We start from the raw sequence: 24,082 nt of genomic DNA on the forward strand, positions 1-24,082 counted from the left end.
CATGTCTTCTATGTGCAAGCTATGCTCTGCTGAGTGCAATGGTCCCTAGTGGTAGCTAGTAGCACTGCAACCTATTTCTGTGGGGGAAAGGAAATTCTGCATGCACAACATTCATTTCTGAAAATTCTGCATTGCGCAGTGGCACAGACTTCCCCAAGGCATAAGCAATAGTATGCAGAAAAATATAACAGGGATTCCCTTTTTTAGTCCCTCTCTATCTGAGAGAAACTAATCTTTGATTGCTAACACATCACATTTTTTTCCCCAGCTATCAGCCAATAGTGGATTACATAGACGCACAATTTGAGGCCTACCTCCAGGAAGAACTGAAAATTAAACGCTCCTTGTACAACTACCATGACAGTCGCATCCATGTCTGCCTCTATTTTATTTCACCTACAGGTCATTCCCTTAAAACGCTTGATTTGTTAACCATGAAGAATCTTGATAGCAAGGTAAGATTGTTTGAAACCAGTTTAAATGAATGAATTTGTAAAGATTCCTATTTCTTGCAGCATCTTGCTGCTCTTACAATTCTTTATTTGTGGTCTTAATACTGTCACTTTTTAAAGTAAAGTCAACATATTATGTTGTCAAGAAATATTGCTTTTTTTGTTTGCTCATTGAAAGGGATGAGGGAGACTTCTGCATTAGGCAAAGCTGAAAAAACATCTTACAGAAATGAAAAATTCTGTGGCAGATTTCTTTGGACAAAATCTGTCTCTTTGATGAGAGAACCCTTCTACCTTGGATTCCTTCAGTGTCTAATTCACCAGAGCAGCATTCCTGGAAGTCAATTGCTTCCATGTAGCCTGATCTCAAACTTGGACAGGGGTCAGGTTCCATAGCACTAGCCTCTTCTGCAACTCTTCTGCATCTGGTGTGTTTCCTTTTCTTTTTCTGTAGCTCCTAGCTGGTGACTCTTGCTGCTGTCCTCATTCCGTGTATCTCATGCTCCAAACCCTGGGAGATTATGCCTGAGGGATAATACCCCTGCCATCTGGAATAGGGCCTGTGATTTGCTCTGGAATCCCTCTCCCTCAAAATTCTCTATTTGTCTCAGCACTGTAGATCCTCTTCAAGATATGTCTTATCCTGATGGTCTGTTAGGTCGCTGGCCCTAGCGGTTAATGTGGGCTTAGCAGCCTGGGATTCAGAAGATTGTTGTTACTATTGTTGTTTCTTTGTAATACTATAATGACTGGAGACACTAATCAGGGTTGGGAGCCTCATGTGCTAAACACTATACAGACTTTGTAAAAGACAGTCCCTGTCCCAAAGAACACTCAGTCTTATTTAAGAAAAGATACAAGATGTGGGTGTCTGTCAGCCTAGGATGCTAGCTGACTGAACAGCTTGGACTGGAACTGCTCTGAAGATGTCCAGAAAACTGTGTTGGAAAGCAGATTAGCGTGGCTTTCCACTAGAAATCCCTCCTGTATGAAATGAAAGTGATTTTTCATTTGCGCAAGACAGATGGTGTCTAATCCTTGCTAGTTTTCTACTCCCTTTATTGTGGGCTGCCTGCTGCATCTTAAACAGTCTGGGCGCACCTTTAGCTCAGTGAGAGTATACCTGCCTATGACTTTGGCCGCATTTCACCACTGGGACAGGACTCTTTTAATTTTACAGCAGAAAATTTTTTAAAAGGTCTACCTTGTATATTTCCACCTCTTTGGTTTCCATCCCATAATGGGATTTAAATGTGGTGCTCGCCCAGGTAATAGAACCACCTTTTCACCTTGCGTTTCACCTCATGGTAGTTGAATCAGTTCAGCCTTGGGTATTCAGACACTAATGGCTGATTCACTGAATATGGTATTTCTTAAGATGGTACAACTGCATGCCTTCCTCAAATTCCTATCAAAGGTGGTTTCTGATTTTAATTTAAACCAAACATTCTGTCTACTGGTATTTTTCCAAATGCTCCATTCACTGTAAAAAGATGCCAGGCCACATTGTTTGGGCGTGAAGAGGATATTTACTATCTGAACAGGACTAAACTGTACAGTAAACCACTGGGGTTCCTAGTAGCACACAGGGATATTTTTGGGGATTAGCTAATTTCCACTCAGATTATCTAAGTGAATTAGATTCTATATACTTTCTTCCTATGAATTAGTGAGAAATTAAAATGATAGGTATTGGAGCACATTCATTCAGGTGTAAGGTGACCTCTTCTGCTTGTGTCAGATGTTTTTGTCACTGAAATACGAAATACTGTTACCTGGAATTCAGTCTGTACTTTTGTACAGATTACTTCCTGGATTTAGCTTCTAGATTAGATTTTAAATTTGGTAGAAGAATCCTACGGTTATTGTTCAAATGAGACCTCTCAATCTCCACTTGAGTTTAAGGATGAATTATTGCTCATCACAGAGTGAATATCAGTACAAGCAATAATCTTGGAGAACTGCAGTTACTGTAGTAAGGAAAACTAAAAGTTTTTAAAACATAAAATGCTTTCAACTAGTTGGGTTGACTTTTTTTTTTAAATTTGTATAGTAGAACAAGTTTTGATTGCAAATTTTTTTTGGAATGTGGGAATATGTAAACAAAGTCAATGCTAACACACCTTTCCTAGTAGTAGTGTTTCATTATATCTGTAAAGCATTTTGAGATAGCTTTTATGAAAGATTATGTACATTTTCAAGATCTGTTATATGATGGATGGTTCACTTCAAGGATTAAATTGGTGAGTGAAAGTATTGCCTGATGCCTTTGGAACTCTCTGCCAGCACACCTAAAAATGCTCTAAAGTGAATCATCCTGTTGCGTGTTGCTGTAGCTGTGATTTCTTTGCATGTACTATGTATGATGTAGTAGTCTGTCTTGTGAGCTATGAAAAGAGATTTGTGTGTTTCTGTCATTAAGCAAGTAATCAATAAAGACAATTGCAAAGTACTCCTCTTAGGAAGGAGCAGTCGGTTGCACAAAATGGGAAATGACTGCCTAGGAAGGAGTAGTATAGAAAGAGATCTGGGGGTCATAGTGCATCACAAGCTAAATATGAGTCAACAGTGTAACACTGTTGAGAAAAAAAAACAAACATCATTCTGGCATGTATTAGCAGGAGTGTTGTAATCAGGAAGTAATTCTTCCGCTCTGCTCGGCCCTGATTAGGCCTCAGGTGGAATATTGTGTCCAGTTCTTAGTGCCACATTTCAGAAAAGATGTGGACAAATTGGAGAAAGTCCAGAGAAGAACACCAAAAATGATTAAAGATCTAGAAAACATGACCTGTGAAGGAAGATAGAAAAAATTGGATTTGTTTAGTCGGGAGAAGAGAAGAGTGAAGGGGGACATAAATGTTTTCAAGCACATAAAAGGTTGTTACAAGGAGGAGGGAGCAAAATTGTTCTCCTTAACCTCTGAGGATAGGACAAGAAGCAATGGGCTTAAATTGCAGCAAGGGTGGTCTAGGTTGGACATTAGGAAAAGCTTCATAACTGTCTTGGTGGGGTTAAGCACTGAAATAAATTGCCTAGGGAGGTTGTGGAATCTGCATCATTGGAGATTTTTAAGAGCAGATTAGACAAACACCTGTCAGGGATGTTCTAGATAATACTTAGTCCTGCCATGCATGCAGGGGTGTGGACTAGATGACCTCTCGAGGGCCCTTCCTATGATTCTATGATTATATTTGCAGTTGGTAAGTGGCTTTGAACTTTATATCAACAACATATTTTAATGAGTTCTTATTTCATTTAGAAATAAGTACCATTACAAAAATATGAATATAAAGTGGATGGAAACTTTTTTTATTTATATACTCTTTTTGGCACAGAACCTCTAGAATTTAAGGGTACATGAATTTTCTAGCTGTTTGTACTGATCATAGCATGCAAATTCACTCATTTGTAATTTGAAGTAAGAAGTACTAATGTGATATGTTACAAACCAGGTTTTCACTTGTCTTCGTATTCAGGTAGTTTATCTAATGTTTTGAAGAATCAGATATTTTCTTTTTCATGTCAGCAGAGCATTTCTGACAAAACGCTTATATGAATTTTGCTTCTGATTGATTGGGGTTACTTTTTAAAATGATCGAAAAATTAGGTCAGGATTTTGGTGATACTTTTTAATGGCAATTTTATAGACTTAAAAAAAAATTCAAAATGTTTGTAAAATATGTGTAACCTTCTGTGAGTTGGTGCATATTTCTACCAGTGGTAGCTACAGTGTGAGGGGAATCACAAGAGTTGAGCAGCCCAACTCAAATTCAGGAAACCTGAACTGAATTGAGAGGAAAAAAAATTGGTTTAAAATTAGTTACACCCAGAATGATTCCCCATCACGATCACCACGCCCTTTGAAACAATTCAGCACACAAATATATTTTTGCTTCATTTATGCTAAAATATTTACAGGTCACTGTTAAGTGAGAGAAATGACCCGTGGCTTGTTCTCACTTAACGAATTTGAAAGCTTGGCTTCAGGATGTTCAGAACAGATTTACTGTGGGAATAAAGGGCTCATGGAGTTCAGTGTAGCAGAACATTTTGCTCATTAAAATTAAGCAAAGATTATATATTTGAGGTTCAGCACAAACGCTGCATATAGTACACTTAAAATCACTTGCAAAATATGTGGCAGAAGTAAAAAGGCAAAGAAAGTCTTTGGAATTACGCATGGAGGTAAGGAACGTAATTCATCAAAAATACTTTGGCATTAGTGTAAGACATTACTGTGACTTACCTGGATACAATTTAAACCAGTGGTGGGCAACCTGCGGGCAGCATGCGGCCCATCAGGGTAAGATGATTGCGAGCCGCGAGACATTTTGCGGACGTTGACTGTCTGCAGGCACAGTCCCCCGCAGCTCCCAGTGACTACAGTTCGCCGTTCCCGGCCAGTCGGAGCTGCGGGAAGTGGTGGCCCGGCCCGCCAAAGTCTGGGGAAGAATGTTTCTTCGCTGTTTGAGCTTCCTTTGTTTCCCCTCCTGCTTGATGACTCTGTTTACTGCTTAAATACAAATTAAGCAGAGCACACATTCCTTTGTTTAGGACAGACCTAGTTGCCAATATCTGGCTGGAACATGTGTTGTTAACACCGTACAGTGGAATCTTAAATGTCACATGCAGTGTTGTCTCACGTATTTTACCAGGGGACAATAATGACCAGCAAATTGAGTTTTCAAATGATACCTTACAAGGCATATTTTGTACAAAGATTATTACAATAGTGTGTATATACAGGGGTTCATTCTGTCACAATTACTAAAAAAGGTTTCATTTTCAACAGCACACTCGCCACACAAAAATGGATATTGCAGAGAGAAAACTAGTAGAAAACAATGAAAATTATTTTCATTTGATTTTTTAGAAGTTTTGATTTGATTATCTGGGCACATATTTGGTAGTATAAAACCATTGCATCTCATACGTGAGATGTAAGACATTAAGTGGGAAAGGAACCAGTTGGTACCAACAAGCCTACAGTAGAACCTCAAGCTTTCGAGCTCCACAGAGCTCTTCCAGTCACAGAGCTTGAAAGCTTGTCTCTTTCATCAACAAAAGTTAGTTCAATAAAAAATATTACCTCACCCACCTTGTCTCTCTCATTATGAATTAATGGCCTTCAGAAGCCATATTTGCTGAGTTTTTTTAAAAGTGTGTGTAAGTACATAATATGGAGCTGTTAGCCACACCTATTCGGTTGCCCTAAACTTCCAATTATAAAACTGTTTTTAGATGCTTATACCTTTGCCAGACTTTAACCATGTGGGCTGAAATTTTGCACGCTGGGCATCTGATTCAGGATTGCTGGGCATCTGTGTGTGTGTGTGTGTGAGAGAGAGAGAGAGAAAAAAAACCATCAGCCACAATGGGTCAGCTGGTTCTGAGAATGAGGCCAAGGAAAATTACATTTAGCGCATGTTAAAAATACTGATAACCGTTTCTTTGAGACTCTCTAGCATCCCTATGCTTTGCAGCAGAGACTTCAAATTCAGCATGAGGTTGGTTTTTGTATCAAGGATTTGCTTTTTGTTTTTCCTGTGAAAACCTGCCCACATTTAGCCAAGTGATAAAGCTTTGAAAAATTAGAGTTTGCACATGCTCAGTAGAGACTTGCTTGAACTTGGTAGCTAAATTCTCCAAAGATTCCATCCATGCTGGTCATGCTGCAGCCTGTGGCTAAGCGGTACTTTCTTTGCAATTGCAGCTCTGGACTGCAGTAGGCTGGGCTGGGTCCAGGATCAGAAACAGAGAGCAGGGAGCCTGTCTCTCCTGTGCTCTCCATGACCCCCTTGCTGGCTCCCATGCAACATGGAGGAGAAAATTACTTGGTGTGAATGCAGAGAAGGAAGAGGTGGTACGTGAGAGGGAGTATGGGGTATTGTCTGGAAGGGAAATGGAAGGTGCGTGGGGACTAGGGACCAGTGGGAAGACAGAGATCAGATGAGGAGTTGGGTGGCAGACTGGTACTATCTGGACAAGAAGAATGAGATTGGAAACCAGTGTGCAGGAGAGAGGCAGATATGATCAAGCCAGGGTGCTGTAGGAGAACTGGGACTGGTTGGCCAAAGAAACTGGGACAAGAAAGTGAGGTGGCCACTGAGATTAGAGGAGGAGATAAGGGAGAGAGACTGGGACTATAATCCGGGTGGGGGTGACTCCATACTGGTGGGATGAGATGAGGAGCTGAGAGAAGGAGAACTGGGACTTTCTGTGCAAGGAGACTGGGATTGGGGGGAGACTGGAACTGGAATGGAGAGTCCAGAGTCAAGGGCTTGTTGGGCAAGGAGACTGGGAATGGAATCAGAAGCCTGAGGCATGGAGATTGGGACTAGCTAGATGAGAAGAATGGGACTGGGATGAGGAGCCAGAGGTGGGAAAGGGACAAATTGGATGGTACATGGCAGAAGGGCCAAATTTGGGGTGAATGGGCAGAAGAGCCTGTGCCGAAAAGAGTGCACTCTTTTCCTGAGCCTGGAATGGAAGATTCTTGAGTCTCACCATTCCTATGCTGTTAGCAAACATCTTTGAAACGGACTGGCAAAATGTCCCATCTCTATTTAGTGCTGGTCCACTTAGAAGAGACAACCTACTATTGCTATCAGTTACTCCATTAGCTCAAGTGGCTGAGGTCTGTGTGGTGGAGATCTAAAGATTCCAAGCTTGCTGACGTGGGTTTCAATATGATGTCACATAATGGAGTTTGTTTATCCAGTTTTTTTTAATAAGGAAAAAAAACTAAGATATTATGTACAAAAATACAAAAGTTACAAGCACATTGTTTGCAGAGTCAAGGAAAATGCCAGAGTTAAGGTTGCCTGTGCAGTCTTAATTTGTTCCCCCTTGTGCATATGCGTTATGATTCAGACTATGATTTTGGCAGGGATGTTTTTAGAAAGTTTCACAGCAGAGGTGTGTGGGGAAAAAACAGTAAATCATGGGAAAAATCGCCAAATATAGTATTCACTTTGTCAGCATATTCAAGAGTATAATGGGGCTGCTAAAAAGTATGACCCAGTAGGGCTGTTGGAGAGCAAGCTAACCCCACAGTGGCAGCTCCTGTCCCATACGGGTGGGCCCAGCTCTGGGGCTTGTGACCTGGCACATGGGGTCATAGTGTCACTTAAGTTTGGCTCGCCTGATCCTCTGTCTTCATCTGTAGAAGGGCACATGAGCCAGACACGAATTGCGCCGTGACCCTGTGCATCAGGTTGTTAACATCACTCAGATTGGGGGCCTAATCAGATGTGTGTTTTACAGCCATTTCCAGGATTTCACAATCTCTGTGACAAAATCATGACAATATCATATGCTAATTAGGGTAGTCTCATTCAGTGCACAGAATAGAGAATGATCATTTAATGAGTCGTATTCAATACAGTAACTCTTCACTTAAAGTCATCCTGGTTAACGTTGTTTCGTTACTGATCAATTAGGGAACATTCTCGTTTAAAGTTGCGCAGTGCTCCCTTATAACATTGTTTGGCAGCTGCCTGCTTTGTCCACTGCTTGCAGAAGGAGCAGCCCTTTGCAGCTAGCTGGTGGGGGCTTGGAACCAGAGTGGACTGGCAGCCCTCCATTAGCTCCCCACTCTCCTCTAAGTTCCCTGTTTGGCAGCCGCCCAGCAGGCTATCAATTGCTGGCAGTTCAGCTGTCCCTCCCCCTGCTGCCATGTGCTGCTCCTGCCCTTTGCCTTGGAGCTGCTCCCCGAGCCTCCTGCTTGCTGTGTATGTGGGGGGGGGAGGTTAATGTCAGGATGTCTCTCTCCCCCTGCTCCTGCCCCCTACTTACCCTGTCTCTACAGAGCAGGCGGACACACAAGGGGGCTCAGGATGGAGGGAGCTTGGTGGCAGCAGCTGCTATCTCAACTTGCTGATCTACTTTAAAAGGCAGTGTACTTAGTGTGGGGTCAGCGTACTTAAAGGGGCAATGCGTGTCTCTCTCACACACACACTCTCTCTCTCTCTCTCTCTCTGTGTCTCTGCCTCTGTCTGCCATGTTGTCTCCTCTCCCTCCATTTGTGCTGCCTTGTAGGGTGTGAGGCTACATTAACAACAATTTGTTAACCCTTCAGGGCTCAACCGAGTGCTGGTTCATCATTTAGTAGTAAGGCATTCCCTGGGAAATATCCCACCCTCTTCCACCCTCTGACTTCACCACCTCAACCAAGTTTCACAATCATCATTGCTGTGTTTAGTATTAAATTTTTTGTTTAAAACTTATTGTGTGTGTATTATATATATAGTCTTTTGACTGGTGAAAAAAAATTCCCTGGAACCTAGCCCCCGTATTTATATTAATTCTTATGGGGAAATTGGATTCGCTTAACATCGTTTCACTTAAAGTCGCATTTTTCAGGAACATAACTACAACATTAAGCGAGGAGTTACTGTATTTTGTTTTCTCCTCATTGTTCAATGTATGGCCCCAGGCCTCCTTACTTACTGCAAACTTTTCAGACCTTGCTCTCAATCCAGCATTATTAATTTCCTCATGGACTTGTCTATGGTGCTCGTCACTATAATATCTGAGTGCTTCACAGACAATTTATCTTCATAACACCCAGGTAAGATGAGGGGCTATTTCCCCCATTTGGAGATGGGGAGTTGAAGTGTAGAGAAATTAAGATTAAAAAGTATCAACTAATTTTGGGTGTCCAGTCTGACACTTGGGATCTGATTATTCAGAGTACATAGCATTATATATCACTTTAAATGTTCAAAGCACTGTTCCCATTGACTTCAGTTGTACTTGTGATTACTCAGCACTTCTACAAATCAGACCACAGGGTCTCAAGTTGGGCCCCAGAAAATGAGGGAAACATTTAGTGACCTCTTGTGAAAAATTTGGTTTAAGTGATTGAACTAGCCTTACATAGGAACTGTGTGGTAAAGGCAGCAATAGAATCCAATTCACCAGGGCAGCAGTCAAGTGCCTTAACTATGAGATCATCCTTTATCTTCCCTCAGTCCCTTGCCTCGTTGTCTACACACCTCCCAGCTTCTGCAGAAAATGAGGCAGTACCTTCCTTTACTACACAACCCTGATTCATCCCTAGAGCAGGTCCATCCTATGTACTGAATGAAGTAGGGGTCCTGTGGAAGAAATGATATGTGATCATGTAATTAAAGACTGCATCATAATGTATATGCATGGGGGGACAAATTAAGGATGCACAGGTAACCTTATTTCTGGCATTTCCTAACTTTTTAGTTCTCAGTTTTGCCACCTCAATGTTTTTAATTTTTTCTGCCATATAAAATATGTTCCACAACCATCAGTATAAATCTCATGCTTTTCCTATAAATTAAATATTAAATTGACAAGAAGGTTTTATGAAGTGGTGTGACTGTGTTGGTCCTAGGAAATTGGACAGAAAACATGGGCGAGGTAATATCTCTTACTGAACCAACTTTAGTTGGTGACAGACAAGCTTTCGAGCTACACAGAGTGCTGCTTCTTGCCTCTCTAAAAAGGTTTTATGATTGGCAGTGCAACATGCTATATTGAGAAATCTGATTTGGCAATGACTGGAAATCTTCTCTGATGTATGATGGCTGGCAGCTTTGTGGTACTGTCAAACTCCTGGAGCTGGTGTGTTCAGATTGTTTTTATGCTTGACCTCCGAACCATAAAACTGTAAGAACATTCCCCAGCAGAGCAAAGTTAAATACTTGTATCTAACAGCACAGCAGACTTTTAGGGTACCAACAAGGAGAAAACAACAAATTTGCTATTTTATAGGCATAGAGAAATAGCTAGAGTATACAGTGTTAATATAATTTTTTCTTAACTTTGGATTTAGTATCTTAGTAAAATTATATATATTGTAGCTGGTAGCTTTGTGTATGTTGCTGTTCTTTTCCTTATGGTTGTCTTTGAATGGTGACGGAGGTTTGCTTTCTTTCTAGTAGGATTATAATACCTTTCTTCTACTCACTTTTGTTCTCTGATCAGCTCTGTTTTGGTGGGATTATTAGGTAATACATTACTGCTTTATTATGATGTTCAAAGTATTCACTTTGGAAATGTACACAGTGTTTATTATTAGGTTGTTGGCTTTTGAATGAAACCATTCACATAAGAGTCACTGGAAAGCTTGTTAGAAATTAATTCAGATGTTATGGGAAACTGAATATTTCAACGTATAAAACTTACAGGCTTGAAAACAAAGCCTTTACACATCTCATGTTTATATCATTTAATAGGTGAACATTATACCAGTCATAGCCAAAGCAGACACCATTTCTAAAACTGAACTACAGAAGTTTAAAATCAAACTCATGAGTGAATTGGTTAGTAATGGGGTCCAGATATACCAGTTTCCAACAGATGATGAAACCATTTCTAAAATTAATGCCACCATGAATGTAAGTATGTTGCATACATTTGAAAGAATGTTTGATATTCCAGTATTAAAGTATCTTCTTTACCAGTTTTCTTGCTTTTTCTTGCATTTTCTTCTTGAGGCAATAGGGTTTTGTATTGTAGCAAGTTGGATATTTACATTTGTCTTTTTATGAGCTACTTAAGGAAAAATTTAGAGACACTTATCTCGTCTGGGTCCCCTCCCCGCCAAAATCCCCCTGTTCTTCTATCAGTTGGTGGTATTCATCACCTTAAACTAAATTTGAGTGAAAACTAGGTTTTTCTTCTTGCAGTACTGTCCATGGGGGATCCTGCTGTTGGTGTATATGGATCTTGGATCTGCTGGTCAGAACATTTGACAAGCAGTGCTGTTGGGGGTTTCATGTGTCCAAGGACGTAAATGGGTGTGCAGCCCAAGCCACCAGTTGGTTCCCCGTTATCACTTGTGCCAGGGAGTCGGAATGCTGTAATGTCTGGTACCCTGGCTTGGATTATTCTGACAGAAAGAAAAGAATTCCTAGTTTTGAGGAAAGCTTTGTGTTACTCTAATAACTTTCTTCCCAGTTAGCAGTACTTTTTCTTCAGGTTTAGTTGTGGAGCAGTCATTCAGTGTTGAGGCAGCATTTCCCATCTCATGGCTGTCTGAGCATGTGGCATGAGCAAGATCTCAGGCCTCAAGCACTGCACTTCCTGTAGTGGCCTCATGTCTGTCACTGGTGGATGCTGAAGATGCCTGTTTTGCTTTGAGGAAGGCTGTATCACAGATAGAGCAACTGTCTGCTGGCCTTTTCCAATAGAAATTGATGCATGAGGGGCAACTACCTCAAACTCCTTTTATTGTAGCAGTCTATGAGGACTGTATTGGATTTGAGAACCCTAGGAGTCCTTGTGACATGTGCAGCCCTCCGTTGAAGCTCCAGAGCAGGCCAGGATTTGACTAGCTATTGCTCTTTTTAAATGGATTCTCTATGTGAAACTGACCTGTAGTTATAATGTGTTTGTCTCCAAATGCTTGTTGTTTCTCTGATTTAATTTTCAAGTATTGTTTTCCAGTTCTTATGTAAGAATACTGGGAGATAAGACTGAATTGCTTTGACTGTTTTACAGGGACATTTACCATTTGCTGTAGTGGGGAGTATGGAGGAAATGAAGGTTGGAAACAAAATGGTGAAAGCTCGACAGTACCCTTGGGGCATTGTTCAAGGTAAAATCTGAATTTTTAATAGTATTTTTCACAAGTATATGAATGTTGTTTTCATTATAAAACCCACTCAAGTTGCAGAAGTATTTGTTTTAATATTAAGTGGGCTGATGCTGGCTACTGATGCCAGATTGGTAGACTAACTGATCCAAAAAATTCATGGCTTGATCCTCCAGGTCCCATCAACACAAATGAGATTTATGAGTGCTAAGCGTCACAGAAAATCAGGCCATCAGATCCTGGATGTGGTGATTAGTTATGTTGTTGCATTGTAAAGGTGCAGCTGGCATTACCAAATGTTACAAGGTTTTTATATCAGAACAGAGGAGAGAGAAAGTAATTTCTTTTGTAGATTCAAATAGGGAGTCATGAAAAGAAAAATAATGGAATCTGCTAAACCATGTTTCTACTTAATGCTTGGATTATGTATCACAAATCACGAGGCAGCAACTGGGTAAAAGAAACTAGGGACGTTTTACCCCCAAAAAACTTAATCAGCCAATTGAATAGAAAATACCAAGGCTGTTCAAAATACTGTTCTACGGTATAGTTGTTTGTATATCATGGATCAATATCACTATTATTATTTACTTGAATAGTGGAAAATGAGAACCACTGTGACTTTGTAAAGCTTCGTGAGATGCTTATTTGCACAAATATGGAAGACCTGAGAGAACAGACTCATGCACGGCATTATGAGCTGTATAGACGCTGCAAACTGGAAGAGATGGGCTTCAGAGACACAGGCCCTGAAAACAAACCAGTCAGGTAAGGGGGTGAATCCTTTAGCTTGAATGTTGAGTTCATTCCTTCCTTCCATTATCATCCCTAATCCTTTATAGTCTGAGGGAAAGGACGAAAAATTATATTATTTAACCCACCACTAGAAACAAATAGTGCTGTCTGAAGGAAATATCAGAAATACAAGGAAATTGTAATATTTTTATCTAGTCATCATCACCGTATACTACATGTGTGATGTGACTATTTTAGAGGAGCTCAGACTATTTCTGTATTTCTCACAGATCACTGATGCTTTGTTCCAAAACTGAGGATTTTGACTTATTTCTTCCAAAAACACATTTGGCAGCCCATGTTCTTCTACATATATGTACACTATTCTCTATTCTTTTTTCTTGCATTTGAAACTAATTCCAGCATAACCTTGCTTTTTCTTATACTTACAACTTTGCTGTTTTGTCTAATGTGTTATTCATATCTGATGCAGAAGTGGCAGGATGGCTGGACTCCATGGTCAGAAATAATTGAAGAAATAACTTCAATCCTATAAAATCACTGGTACTACTTTTAACTTTTTACATTTCTTAACCCAAAAAGATTAGAAATTTGTCTCCAAATAGCCTACCATAGAATTAATGGGCGATTCCAAAAGTAATTATGAAGAGCAAAAAGAAAAAGCTTACTTATAAACAGGCTTTTTTTTGTATAATCCCACTTTGCACAGCAAGTCCTGATAATTTTTATTGCCCAATTTTTCTATCTTTTCTAACTTTCTGATCTTTTTTTTCTTTATGTAGCCTCTTCTTTCTACGTGTATGACTGCTTCATTTGTACGTGCACATTATGTGTTAGAATTCTTCCAGAAATAGACTCCTGAACTGCCAATTTTTCTCTCCTCCCAGTCTATAATTAGTAGTCAAATTCTATTGAGAGAGGAAATCTGTGAAGTGCCAATTTACTGCTGTGCAGTAGTGGTGGCCAACTCTGGAATGGAAAATAGATGATAAACCAGCAAAATATCCTGGAACTTAAAAGTGTTTTTTAATGCTCTGACTCATCATTTAATATTTTTATATCTGGCCATCTTTACGCAGTTATTACTAATACTAAAAAGCAACGCATTTTCCGACTAGTTTTAGAATAGTTTTTCTAGTTGCATAAATTCTCAGCTTTCATCTTTACCTCCAAGAAGAAGCTACAAAGCTGCAGCAACAGATATGAACTGCAAAATGTTAATGTTTAGGGCGACACAGTTTTTGGCATTGACTAAACAAATACCTGTTTTTAGCATTATACTGGCAAGTGAGCTCATTTGACACATGATCATGCTGGATATGAGAGCACTTTCCAAAAGGTCTAAAGACCTTCAAAAAACCTCTAGCAACCAGGTGGTAATGCAGAACATCAACTACCATGAGAGAAATCTGAATGTAACTGCACATGTATAGAACATTTGATTAGATAATCTTGAGTTGTCCTCCAATCAGGACACTATGTAGTGAATTAGATCATTCTTGACCAAACTATTTGCAGGCCTAAAGTTGCAGCATTATACCTCTATGTTTTAACACTCTACTCACTGGATGTTGATTGGAATTGGATTCTCTGACAAGAAATCAGAAGTACAGAAAGCTATAACTGCCATTTTTGTGTGGTTGTATTGGGGGCCTATTGAATAGCTAGCCTACTGAGAACCCTGTGGTTGATGACGAGCATACTCTGTCCTGACAGATGAATTAGATATGCTTAGCCACAACTACTGAAGGCACCATTGTTTTTTAAGGAGGGAAACAGGTACAGTAAAAGAATTTAAAGAGAAGAATTAACTAACTGATTTATTCTGACAAAAGTAAGCAAGCGGGGTCTGTATGCAATTCTCTCCATGCTGTGTACCACAATAGGAATTACATTGATAAAGAGAAAGCACTTGGTTTGTCTGGAGGAAAATTTACCTAACTTTATAATGAGAAAAAAGAATTCAGAGGATTCATTTGATATACAGCCAGCCCAATAATGTAACATCATCCATAAAGTATTTGATGGAACTATTACACAAAACATAGAATAAACTACAGAAAGTCTACTAATTGGAATTAAATCCATCAGCAATATGGGGAAAAGGGTGGCTCTGCCCCACAGACACAATACGGTAGAACCTCAATAATTCCCACTTTAGTAAACTGCAAACCCAGTCATTTCTCAGAAAAATGACCATCTTGGCCACTTCTCAGCAAAAATGTATTTACAAAGTGAGTTGCTAAATTATTAAAACTTCAACACTTTTACAAAATATATTCTAGTACGTTTACTACTATTTAGCAGTGTAAGGTATTACTACAAATAATTAAAATTAAATTGTATTCAATAAATGAACAAAGTACATTTAGGGAAGTCAGTTTCCCTGACGTTTTATAATTGTTTGTTCACTTGCCAAATTTGATGATCTGCAACGGGTTTCTCAGTCAGTGTAAAGTAGCAAAATTTTGCTATATTTGAATCATATGCTGGCTTTGCTGCATCAGGAGCTTTGTGGTGTTTCATGTATGTCATTTTGATGATTTAATAAATACATACCCTCATATAGTTACCACTAATGTATGATTGATAATCAGTTTTGAATTTAATTTTAGTCCAGAACTGTTCCTTTTGCAGGGCAACAGCAATAGGTCTTGTATTGTCAGGACTGCTGATGAGGTCATAGGCAGAGAGAACATAATTGGTTTTCATAAATTGTCTAGTATGAAAAACTATGCTGGTAAGTGTCCATTGCATGTAAGGCAGTGGAATTATTATTGTGCCCCAAAGCATGCTAGGTCCTCTCAGAAAACCTGGAAAAAAATGGTCCCTATTCCAAATTGAAAAGTTAGAAACATACTTAAGATACAAGTGGGTGTAACAAGGAATAGGGATGGAGAGCAAAGATAACAATGTTTCATGGTTAAATAGGCCAATAAATATAGTAGTCCTCCTCATCTAATGTCCTCTGTGAGTTTGCTTAGTAATACGAACAGGTAACTGTGTTTTATTTGTAACTGCATTCCAGACTTTTTTTGTTTATAATAGAATTCTAACAAATCACTATATCCTAATCTCCAAGGGATTTAAATGGAGCTGGTTGTAATTTAGATTGTATTAATCTGAATTAAGGATGTCTACCCAATAAATCTTATACATGTGCCTTGTAAAAGACTACTTGTATGAAAAGAGAGATCAGATGAATCACATAGGTGTATGATGAGATAAGCTTCACGTGTGAGGCCCTATCCCAAAAGGGTATTACTAAATATAATGATGTATACTAAACAAACATCAGTCTAAACAGAGATGTGTGGTATACAGTTTTAGAAACTGGAATTTATCATCTAACACTTTGTAGGGTGTATGGTTCATCATGGTTCATCAAACATAATTGGTTTGGTCATGTGGTTATAACTCTGTTTACTAGCCCTGAAACTAGCCAACCTGTTACCAGTCTGGAAATCAAGTTGTTGAAGGAATCAGAATTTAAAAGTTCATGGGTGGAGGAGGGGAGAGGTTGAGAGAGAGATAATTGTATGGTAGCTGTTTGGAGAGAATAAATGATTGAGTGGATTTGCAAGCTATCAGGATACTACTTGTATCATGTACTTGAATTAGATAGGCTGTTCTTAAAGATGAGTGTCTTTCTGCTTGCTTCCAGTCATAATCAGTCAGAGCCTGAATCTGACAGGTGTAGAGCACCTGCAACTTCCTTGGAGTAAAAGTTGTGATAGTCAGGCCCCTGTTTATATATGGCCATTAATGCAGAAACAATACTGACCAGAGCTATTGGAGCTTTCAATGTGAAATTACTGTCCTAAAGCCCATTTACCACTTAAACAAATGATCATTACTTGTACCTCATCAATTTGTAGGAAATCTGTGAGTGGAATTATATTATACTGTGTATACAATCCAGCAGAAGTGTTTGTTCCTCTCTTCTCTCCTCTGCTGTAGCTAGAAGTGTGTGCAGACAGAGTCCAGAGTGAAGTGATTCCTGGCTGGTGATTGCCCTAAGTCTTTCCTTTGGTTCCCACATTGGCAGATGGTAGGAGGCTAGCTGACAGCAAATAAGCATCCCTCATGCAGTCCACTGCTCGCTGACCCAATGCTGTGTCAGGGCCTACTCCAGGATATTTCCTAAATTCTTTCCTTAAGTGATGTTTATCCTTTGGTGGAAGAAAACTGACTGTCACAGGAGCATTGAAAATATACGCTAGTAGTTTGCATAGATGGGAAAGATACATACAGCTTGTAAAATGGATGTTTGTTTACTTTCGTGGATTGAAGTTAATCTTTTTTTATTCTTTATTTTTCTACATTCACAACATATGTGTCTCACAAGCTTCCCAGCTAATTTTCTTTTAAGGGGAACAGAATGCCCAAAATTGGAGCAACCAGTTATTCCTTGGGTTAATCACCCTTTTTTAAGCCATGGTGTCGGGTTACATTTTATATTCCCCAGAGCAGGCACTTGTCCTTGTTCTGAGGGGTTTCAGAGAAGGGCAGCAAGAGTAATTAGGAGCATGTGAAGAAAGATTGGGATTGTTTACCATAAAAAGAAGATGAATAAAAAGGGACATTACAGAAGTATAGAGAAGGTTGATTAGTAGATTCTATTGTCCCAGGCCATAACATAAGTACAAGGAGAAATTAAGTGACATTGATAGATGGCAAAATCAAAACTGATAAAATGAAGTATTTTCCCCCCACAATGCTCATTACAGTAGGATGTCTTCCAAGTCCGAAATTACTGCGGTTCAAAGAGGGTTTGGATGTTCTTGCTAACCATATAGAGCAGTGGTTTTCAACCTGTGATCTGCAGACCCCTGGATATCTGCAAACTGACTTAAGATTTCCAAAGATGTCCACACGTTCTTTTTGAAATTTTTTAGGGGTCTGCAAATGAAAAAAGGTTGAAAACCACTGATACAGAGTTTACAGTTAGTGCTTAAAAAAAGTGTTGGAAGGGTTATAAAACCTCTCGTGTCAGGGTTTAAGCCAATCTCTAACCACTAGGAATAAGGATGAGACTGTCATGGGGGCCAAACTATCTCTCAGCTGCCTACTGTGGGGTTTCTTGCACCTTCTCCTGAAGTATCTGGTGCTGGCTGCTGTCATAGATGGGATACTGGACTGGATGGATCATAGGTCTGATCCACTATGGGAATTCCCGTCTTCTGTTTAAAGTGCTATGCTGTGTGTATATGTAAAGAATAAAAACAATAAAATCATGACAGCCATTATTGCTAAAAGGATCTTAAACCCCATCTTTAACCAGTCATTTAGATACAGGTTGCCTCTCGTTCAGGCCTTTATTTGGGTAAACGCCTAGGTACATTCTGAAAGTCCACTGTTGTCAACTTTAGGAAACCTCTGGGATAGTAAGTCTAAGGACTCCCTGAAAACACCTTGCCACCATCTTCAGAGTTTAAATCTTGAGAATGTTAACTGTAGTGCCGGGGGCAGGGATAGCTCAGTGGTTTGAGCATTGGCCTGCTAAACCCAGTGTTGTGAGCTCAGTCCTTGAGGGGGCCATTTAGGGATCTGGGGCAAAAATTGGGGGATTGGTCCTGCTTTGAGCAGGGGATTGGACTAGATGACCTCCTGACGTTCCTTCCAACCCTGATATTCTATGATAACTCATGTTGGCTTTTGATACTGAAGAATTCTAAAACTTTCTGTCAAATGCAGGGTTTTATTAATAGAATATATCTGAGGAGTAAGTTACCTGAATGACTCTTAAGGTAGGTTATTTGGATCACTCTCTTTATATTTTTATCAGCTTGTAAATTTGATCTTCGTGAGATGAAATATTAAGTGTCCTACTAAGCCTTTTTAAATTAAGCTCATTGATCATGAGCAAAACTTGATTGATTTGCACCTTTGTTTTTAGGGTCCCCCTACTAAAGGGTTACACAGATAGCAAAAAGTCTATATCTCACAGCCACACTTCTGTAGAAAGGTAGGTAGTAGTGCTATAGTGAAGTATGTGAAGAGTATTAGTAAGATATTAAAAAATATCTACCTTACTTGTACATAAATGCCTTTGTCACAAACCCCCTTCCCCCAACAGCCCCTCTTACAGAAAGGGTGATAATATCCATGTATTAGATTTTCATTTTAAAACTGGAGTGCATTATATGAAGCATGTCAGAGCCAGTGTTGTGTACATTTTGAAAAGCATTTAACTGACCACAGTATACAAAATTACATTAGATACGTATAGTGCCAACTTAAACTCTGATGAAATATAAACCACTCTTAAAATAAATCACTTTTTAGATCATTGTTCTGCTGACATTAAACGTGGGGAGGTTTGAAGTTATTACATGTTCTGTTTTTGTCATTGTGATTTGCAAAACAATACTATATTCTAGAAACAAACTGAAAAAAGAACAACAGTACTTTTATAAGTGATTATTTGGTAAATCTGGTATCTTGAAGGCAGACTTCTTTGTGTGAACTTCATGGATGCATACCATTTTAGCCAGTATTTTTCTCTGCAGAACTATTCCTATAAATATAATTTTCAACATATAGCTAAGTGACTGAATTTCTAGGAAAGGTGCCTTATTTTCTCTATTTCTTTTAATTTGAAAGAAGATAGCATTAAAGTCTTGTGGTGATGATTTTTATTTTTAAAGAAGTGACCTGGTCTCATCTCATAAAACTATTGACCTTTCACCATTCCAGCACTAAATCTGAGCTGTTCAAGTGATGACTTATCTTATATTTGACACTTTTAATGCTCTAAAAAATACCCCAGCTGCAGGTCAACAACAACTATCTGTCTAGGAACTTAAATTATAGCATGGTATCAAAACATCTCACAAACATAAATTCATTAATCTTCCCAACAGCCTTTTCTTTTATTAAGCTGGCTTATACTGAGAGACTTGAGATGGTTGCTTCTGTTACTTTTTTTTAAAAATGGACTGTTCATTTGGTTGAAAAAACACACAGTACCTAGGGCAGGTCTACATTACAGCGGGGTTTGATGCTCTTGAGATCGTTCCACTGGTGGTCGATTTAGTGGGTCTAGTAAAGACCCGCCAAATTGACTGCAGATCGCTCTCCAGTCGACCCCTGAACTCTACCCCCAACGAAAAGAGTAAGGTAAATGTAGACCCTGCGGTAACTTGACCTAAGGTACGTCGACTCCAGCTACATTATTCACATAGCTGGAGTTGTGTAGCAAAGGTTGACCTACCGCGGTAGTGTAGACATAGCCTGAGATACAGTAACTTACTTCTGTCACAATGCTTGTACCCCACATTGGGAGAGGAGAAGAGGAAGGAAAGTAGTGTTGTCACATTGACTAACTTACTAGTGGTGTCAGACTCTTACCTGGTAGTGAATTGGGGAGAGCTTTAGAGTAAGAAGAGGTGAATCAACCCCCTCTGCCATTACCCCACTGAAAGGATGTTGCAGTCCCACCACCCAGCAGTCAATGAGGCAGTAAGCAACAAAGTGCTGAATGTGTGGAGGAAAAAAAGTAGTGAAGGAACAACATCTGATTTAATAATTGCCACATTCAGCAACAAGACTTTCATAGAAGGATGAAAGAAAAAAGTGGAGTGAATAGACTGTCAGCACCGGTGATGTCATTCTTCCTGTTACGTTGACTCAAAATGGATTGATATTTAGGATTGGGGAGCTTTCCTGCCACTGTCATAGAATTAAGTACAAATAACAAGAGATGAAATTGTTTGTTTATTGTAACGTCTACATCAGCAAGTTCTTTAGTTTTCCTGATGCAGAACTTTTTATACTGAAGGTTACTTTGAGTGGTAACAGCTGAACAGGATTTAAATCTGTTAATGTGCCAAAAAGGAAGAACATAAGTTAATGAATAAAAAGATGTTGATGCAGTGTTTCAGCAGCCTGGAAGGAAGCCAGGAACCTTGCTCTTGATATCTGAGGAAAGATGCCAGATGCAGCTAGAAAAGAGAATAAAAATAGTAAAAAAGGCAAACAGGGCACACACAGCACCAGAACAGAGAGGGACATCATTGCCAACATTACGATTTTGTCATGGTTATTTTTACTAAAAAGTCACTGACAGGTTGTGGACAATAAACAGAAATTCACAGAGGCCTGCAATCTGTCTGTGATTTTACTAAAAATAATGGGGAGTGCTGACATGGGGAGCGACTGAAGCCCAAGCCCCAGGGAGGGGGGATGAGAGTCTAAGCCCCACTAATGAAAGAGGGGAACTCCAGCATCCACTGCCATGGCAACTGACAGTTCTGGGGCCCCTGCTGCCACCCTGGCAGCTCAGAGATCTGGGACCCCTGCTGCCTGCAGTGGCTTGGAGCTGTGGGACTCCCAGCAGCTGGCAGCTCCAGCCCCGCTGCCCCAGGGCACAAGGCTGAGGCAGAAAATGTCACTGAGGTCTCTGAAAGTCATGGAATCCGTGACCTTTGTGACACAATCTTATCCTTAATCATTGCTAATACTTCGAAGATCCTTTTATTAAACTTCTCATCAGCATTATTTCCTGTAAGAGACAGGCCCAGGTCCTCAGCTGGTGTAAAATAAATGGACTTATCTATATCAGCTAAGGATCTGGCCCACAACTCAATTATCGTAGACTTTGCTGTCTTACAAAAGATTTATTCAGATACTTTTTGGAAAGAGTATTTTTCATCCAAGCGTGACATAACAAAGATAGGTAGGTTGTCCTTTTTTTTAAGATGGGAACTGAAGTGTGGGTACAGGAATAAAACAACATGATCTGATTAACAGTTTTGTTGTTGTTACCCTGCTTCTGTGTTTTGTGTCCAGGTGTTTGCTTGATGGCTTGAACTATTTTTTTTTTAAACCCTCTTAATAATTTCAAAGATCAGTATGGTAAGCTTCAAATGTGTTCACTTCTGTGAAGACACTAATTTTTTTGAAACCATACTAACAAAAATATTTTTTGTTAAGGAAATTCAAACATTTCAAGAAATAAGCCTATATTGTGGATATCAAAGTACTTGTAAAATCAGATATCACCTTTAGCCACATGACTATCACAGATATTCAATTTTGAAATCACATAAAGAATCCTATATATTTTGTTTGAGGGTCACATTATTTCCCTTCATTCAGGTTGGGACTTCTTACTTTACTTATTTCCTCAAGGATAGCTTTTTCATAGGGGCATAATCAGTCTAACAGCTGTTATGTGCAAAGTAGCATCTCGGATTAAACATTTCAGAGACACTAAGTTTTCATTGATTACGATCAGTCTGTGTAAGTGTGAGAGAACTCTTATCCTTTTCCAACATTTTTGAGCGTCCTGCCACCTCCTTTTCTTGTAAACTCCAAAATCGTACAAATTGGAGATTGAGAGTGTTCCTACTCCACGTTTCAAGAATTGTAACAGTCCTAAACTGCTGTAATTTGAAGTGCTTCAAATAAGCTTAGTAAATGGCTTCTTGTCAGGTTTTTTTAAATCTACCCAGACACGTTTACTTAGAAAGATCAAAATCTACAAAGGTGTAGGGAGTAGTTCCTTCTATTTAAGGTTGTTTATTACTTGCATATGAGAAGTTTGAGAGATTTGTACATGAGTTGAACTACTTGTTAAAGTAATGTGCCAAACTGTATTTACATGCTTCCTTTATGTTTCCTTATGTTACAAACAATATGATAGAGACTATAAATTCTCTGGACTTCAGTCTACAGGAGACCTATGAAGCTAAGAGGCATGAGTTCTTTGGCGAATTGCAGCGGAAGGAGGAGGAGATGAGACAGATGTTTGTGCAGAGAGTCAAGGAGAAAGAAGCAATATTGAAAGAAGCTGAGCGAGAGGCAAGTATGCCTCTCTCTTTTTAATTCACTGGTGTTTGGAATATTTTAGCAAAATCACTACTACTATCATACCTATTAATTATTAACTTTTGTATAGCACTAGAGCTGAAAGGACAGCACGGGTTGAGTTCCATTGTGCTAGACACTGTACAGAAATATAATAATGGCAATATCTTTCCTCAAAGAGCTTACAGTTAAAGGACTGGACAGATGGAGAAGAGAAACAAGTGGGCTTGGTCAGAGTGATGGAGACAGGCTAACATAACAGTCTGCACAGTTCTTAGCCCTTCTGTAGCAATGAGCACAGCTCACCATGGCCTAGCCATTATCAGATGGCAGTTTTCTATATGCATTATGGCGGAGGTGAGTTTTCAGGAGGGAGCTGAAAGAAGATAAGGTGGTGATGACAGATTTTGATTGGGAGCATTTTCTATACATGGTGCTTAGCATGGGAAGAAGCACAGAAGTTCATGTTGCAGAGGTGGGTGATTGAGTCATTGGTGGAATTAAAGTGGGAGTCAACATTGCAGTAAAATGAGTCAGATGGGGTGGGGCTAAATTGTGGAGTGCTTTTAAAAAAAGGACATAATTTGTTTGATGCATTGGGGGTGCGGGAGGGAGCGGTGGATGAAGTCTAAATTAGTAAATATCCTGTTTATATTATTTATAAGTCCACCATTGCAGTAGTATCTAGGTATATCTTTTGAATCAAAAGAAATTGCAAGATTTCTATAGAAATCCTGCAGGTTTTCAATTTTCTTCAGCCCAAACAGCTGAATGTGTGGTTATGCCCATAAACAATGGTATTCTGGAGTTGTGTAGGGACTTTGGGTTAACCCAAGCTTCAATTCATACGAACTTTAAAGCAGGCATACTCTACGTATCAAATTCCTGAGAAGGATTTTGAATATCTTTTTACTTTCACCCAATACCAGACTCTCTCTGGTAGTGGTAGTAGCTAATGAGAAATCTAGACTGGAGCTTCTAGATCCTTACTTAATAAAGATGTGAAGTAGATGGATCTCTTGAGATCTGAGACATTTGTCAGTGCAACAAATTCCTCAGAGAATTATCTACCATCAAGCAATGCTAGCAAAATAATTTTCTTACCCTCCAGCCGCCTTATTCAACATTCCATAAGATGTCCTACATGTTTACCTCAAATCCTGTCTTAAAGTGGTTTCTGATTTCCATCTCAGTTAGGTGATTAATATTGCATTTTTCCTTGCAATGCAGGTGCATTTGGAAGGAATTCAGCTCCACACTTTGAATGTCAAGAGGTCTTAATTTTATTTTCTAAATAGGATCAAACTAATCCACAAATTGCCCTACATTACTTGTGGTGTGTGGGATAGGATTAGGATCATAAACTCCTTCCCAGCATAAGACTGCCCAAGCAGATCAGGATATGAATAATTTATTGTGTTCAGCAACCAATGGGTTTCAGGGCACATTCAGGTAGGTCTAAGGCAGCCTCTACAACATACCTTTG

The 24,082-nt window shown here is 39.4% G+C and overlaps 1 protein-coding gene across 2 annotated transcripts in view; it reads left to right on the plus strand.

Moving 5' to 3' along the window:
* SEPTIN10 (septin 10) overlaps positions 1 to 24,082 on the plus strand; it is a 50,839-nt gene that overhangs the window by 14,249 nt on the left and 12,508 nt on the right. For both annotated transcript variants that reach the window (XM_048856394.2, XM_048856403.2), the window contains exons 4-8: positions 269 to 455; positions 10,667 to 10,828; positions 11,934 to 12,030; positions 12,627 to 12,795; positions 22,458 to 22,590. In XM_048856394.2, the coding sequence (XP_048712351.1) occupies positions 269 to 455; positions 10,667 to 10,828; positions 11,934 to 12,030; positions 12,627 to 12,795; positions 22,458 to 22,590 (748 nt within the window). The remainder of the gene's footprint in view (positions 1 to 268; positions 456 to 10,666; positions 10,829 to 11,933; positions 12,031 to 12,626; positions 12,796 to 22,457; positions 22,591 to 24,082) is intronic.

Source organism: Caretta caretta, chromosome 1 (genome assembly GCF_965140235.1).
Source record: "Caretta caretta isolate rCarCar2 chromosome 1, rCarCar1.hap1, whole genome shotgun sequence".
NCBI lineage: Eukaryota > Metazoa > Chordata > Testudines > Cheloniidae > Caretta > Caretta caretta.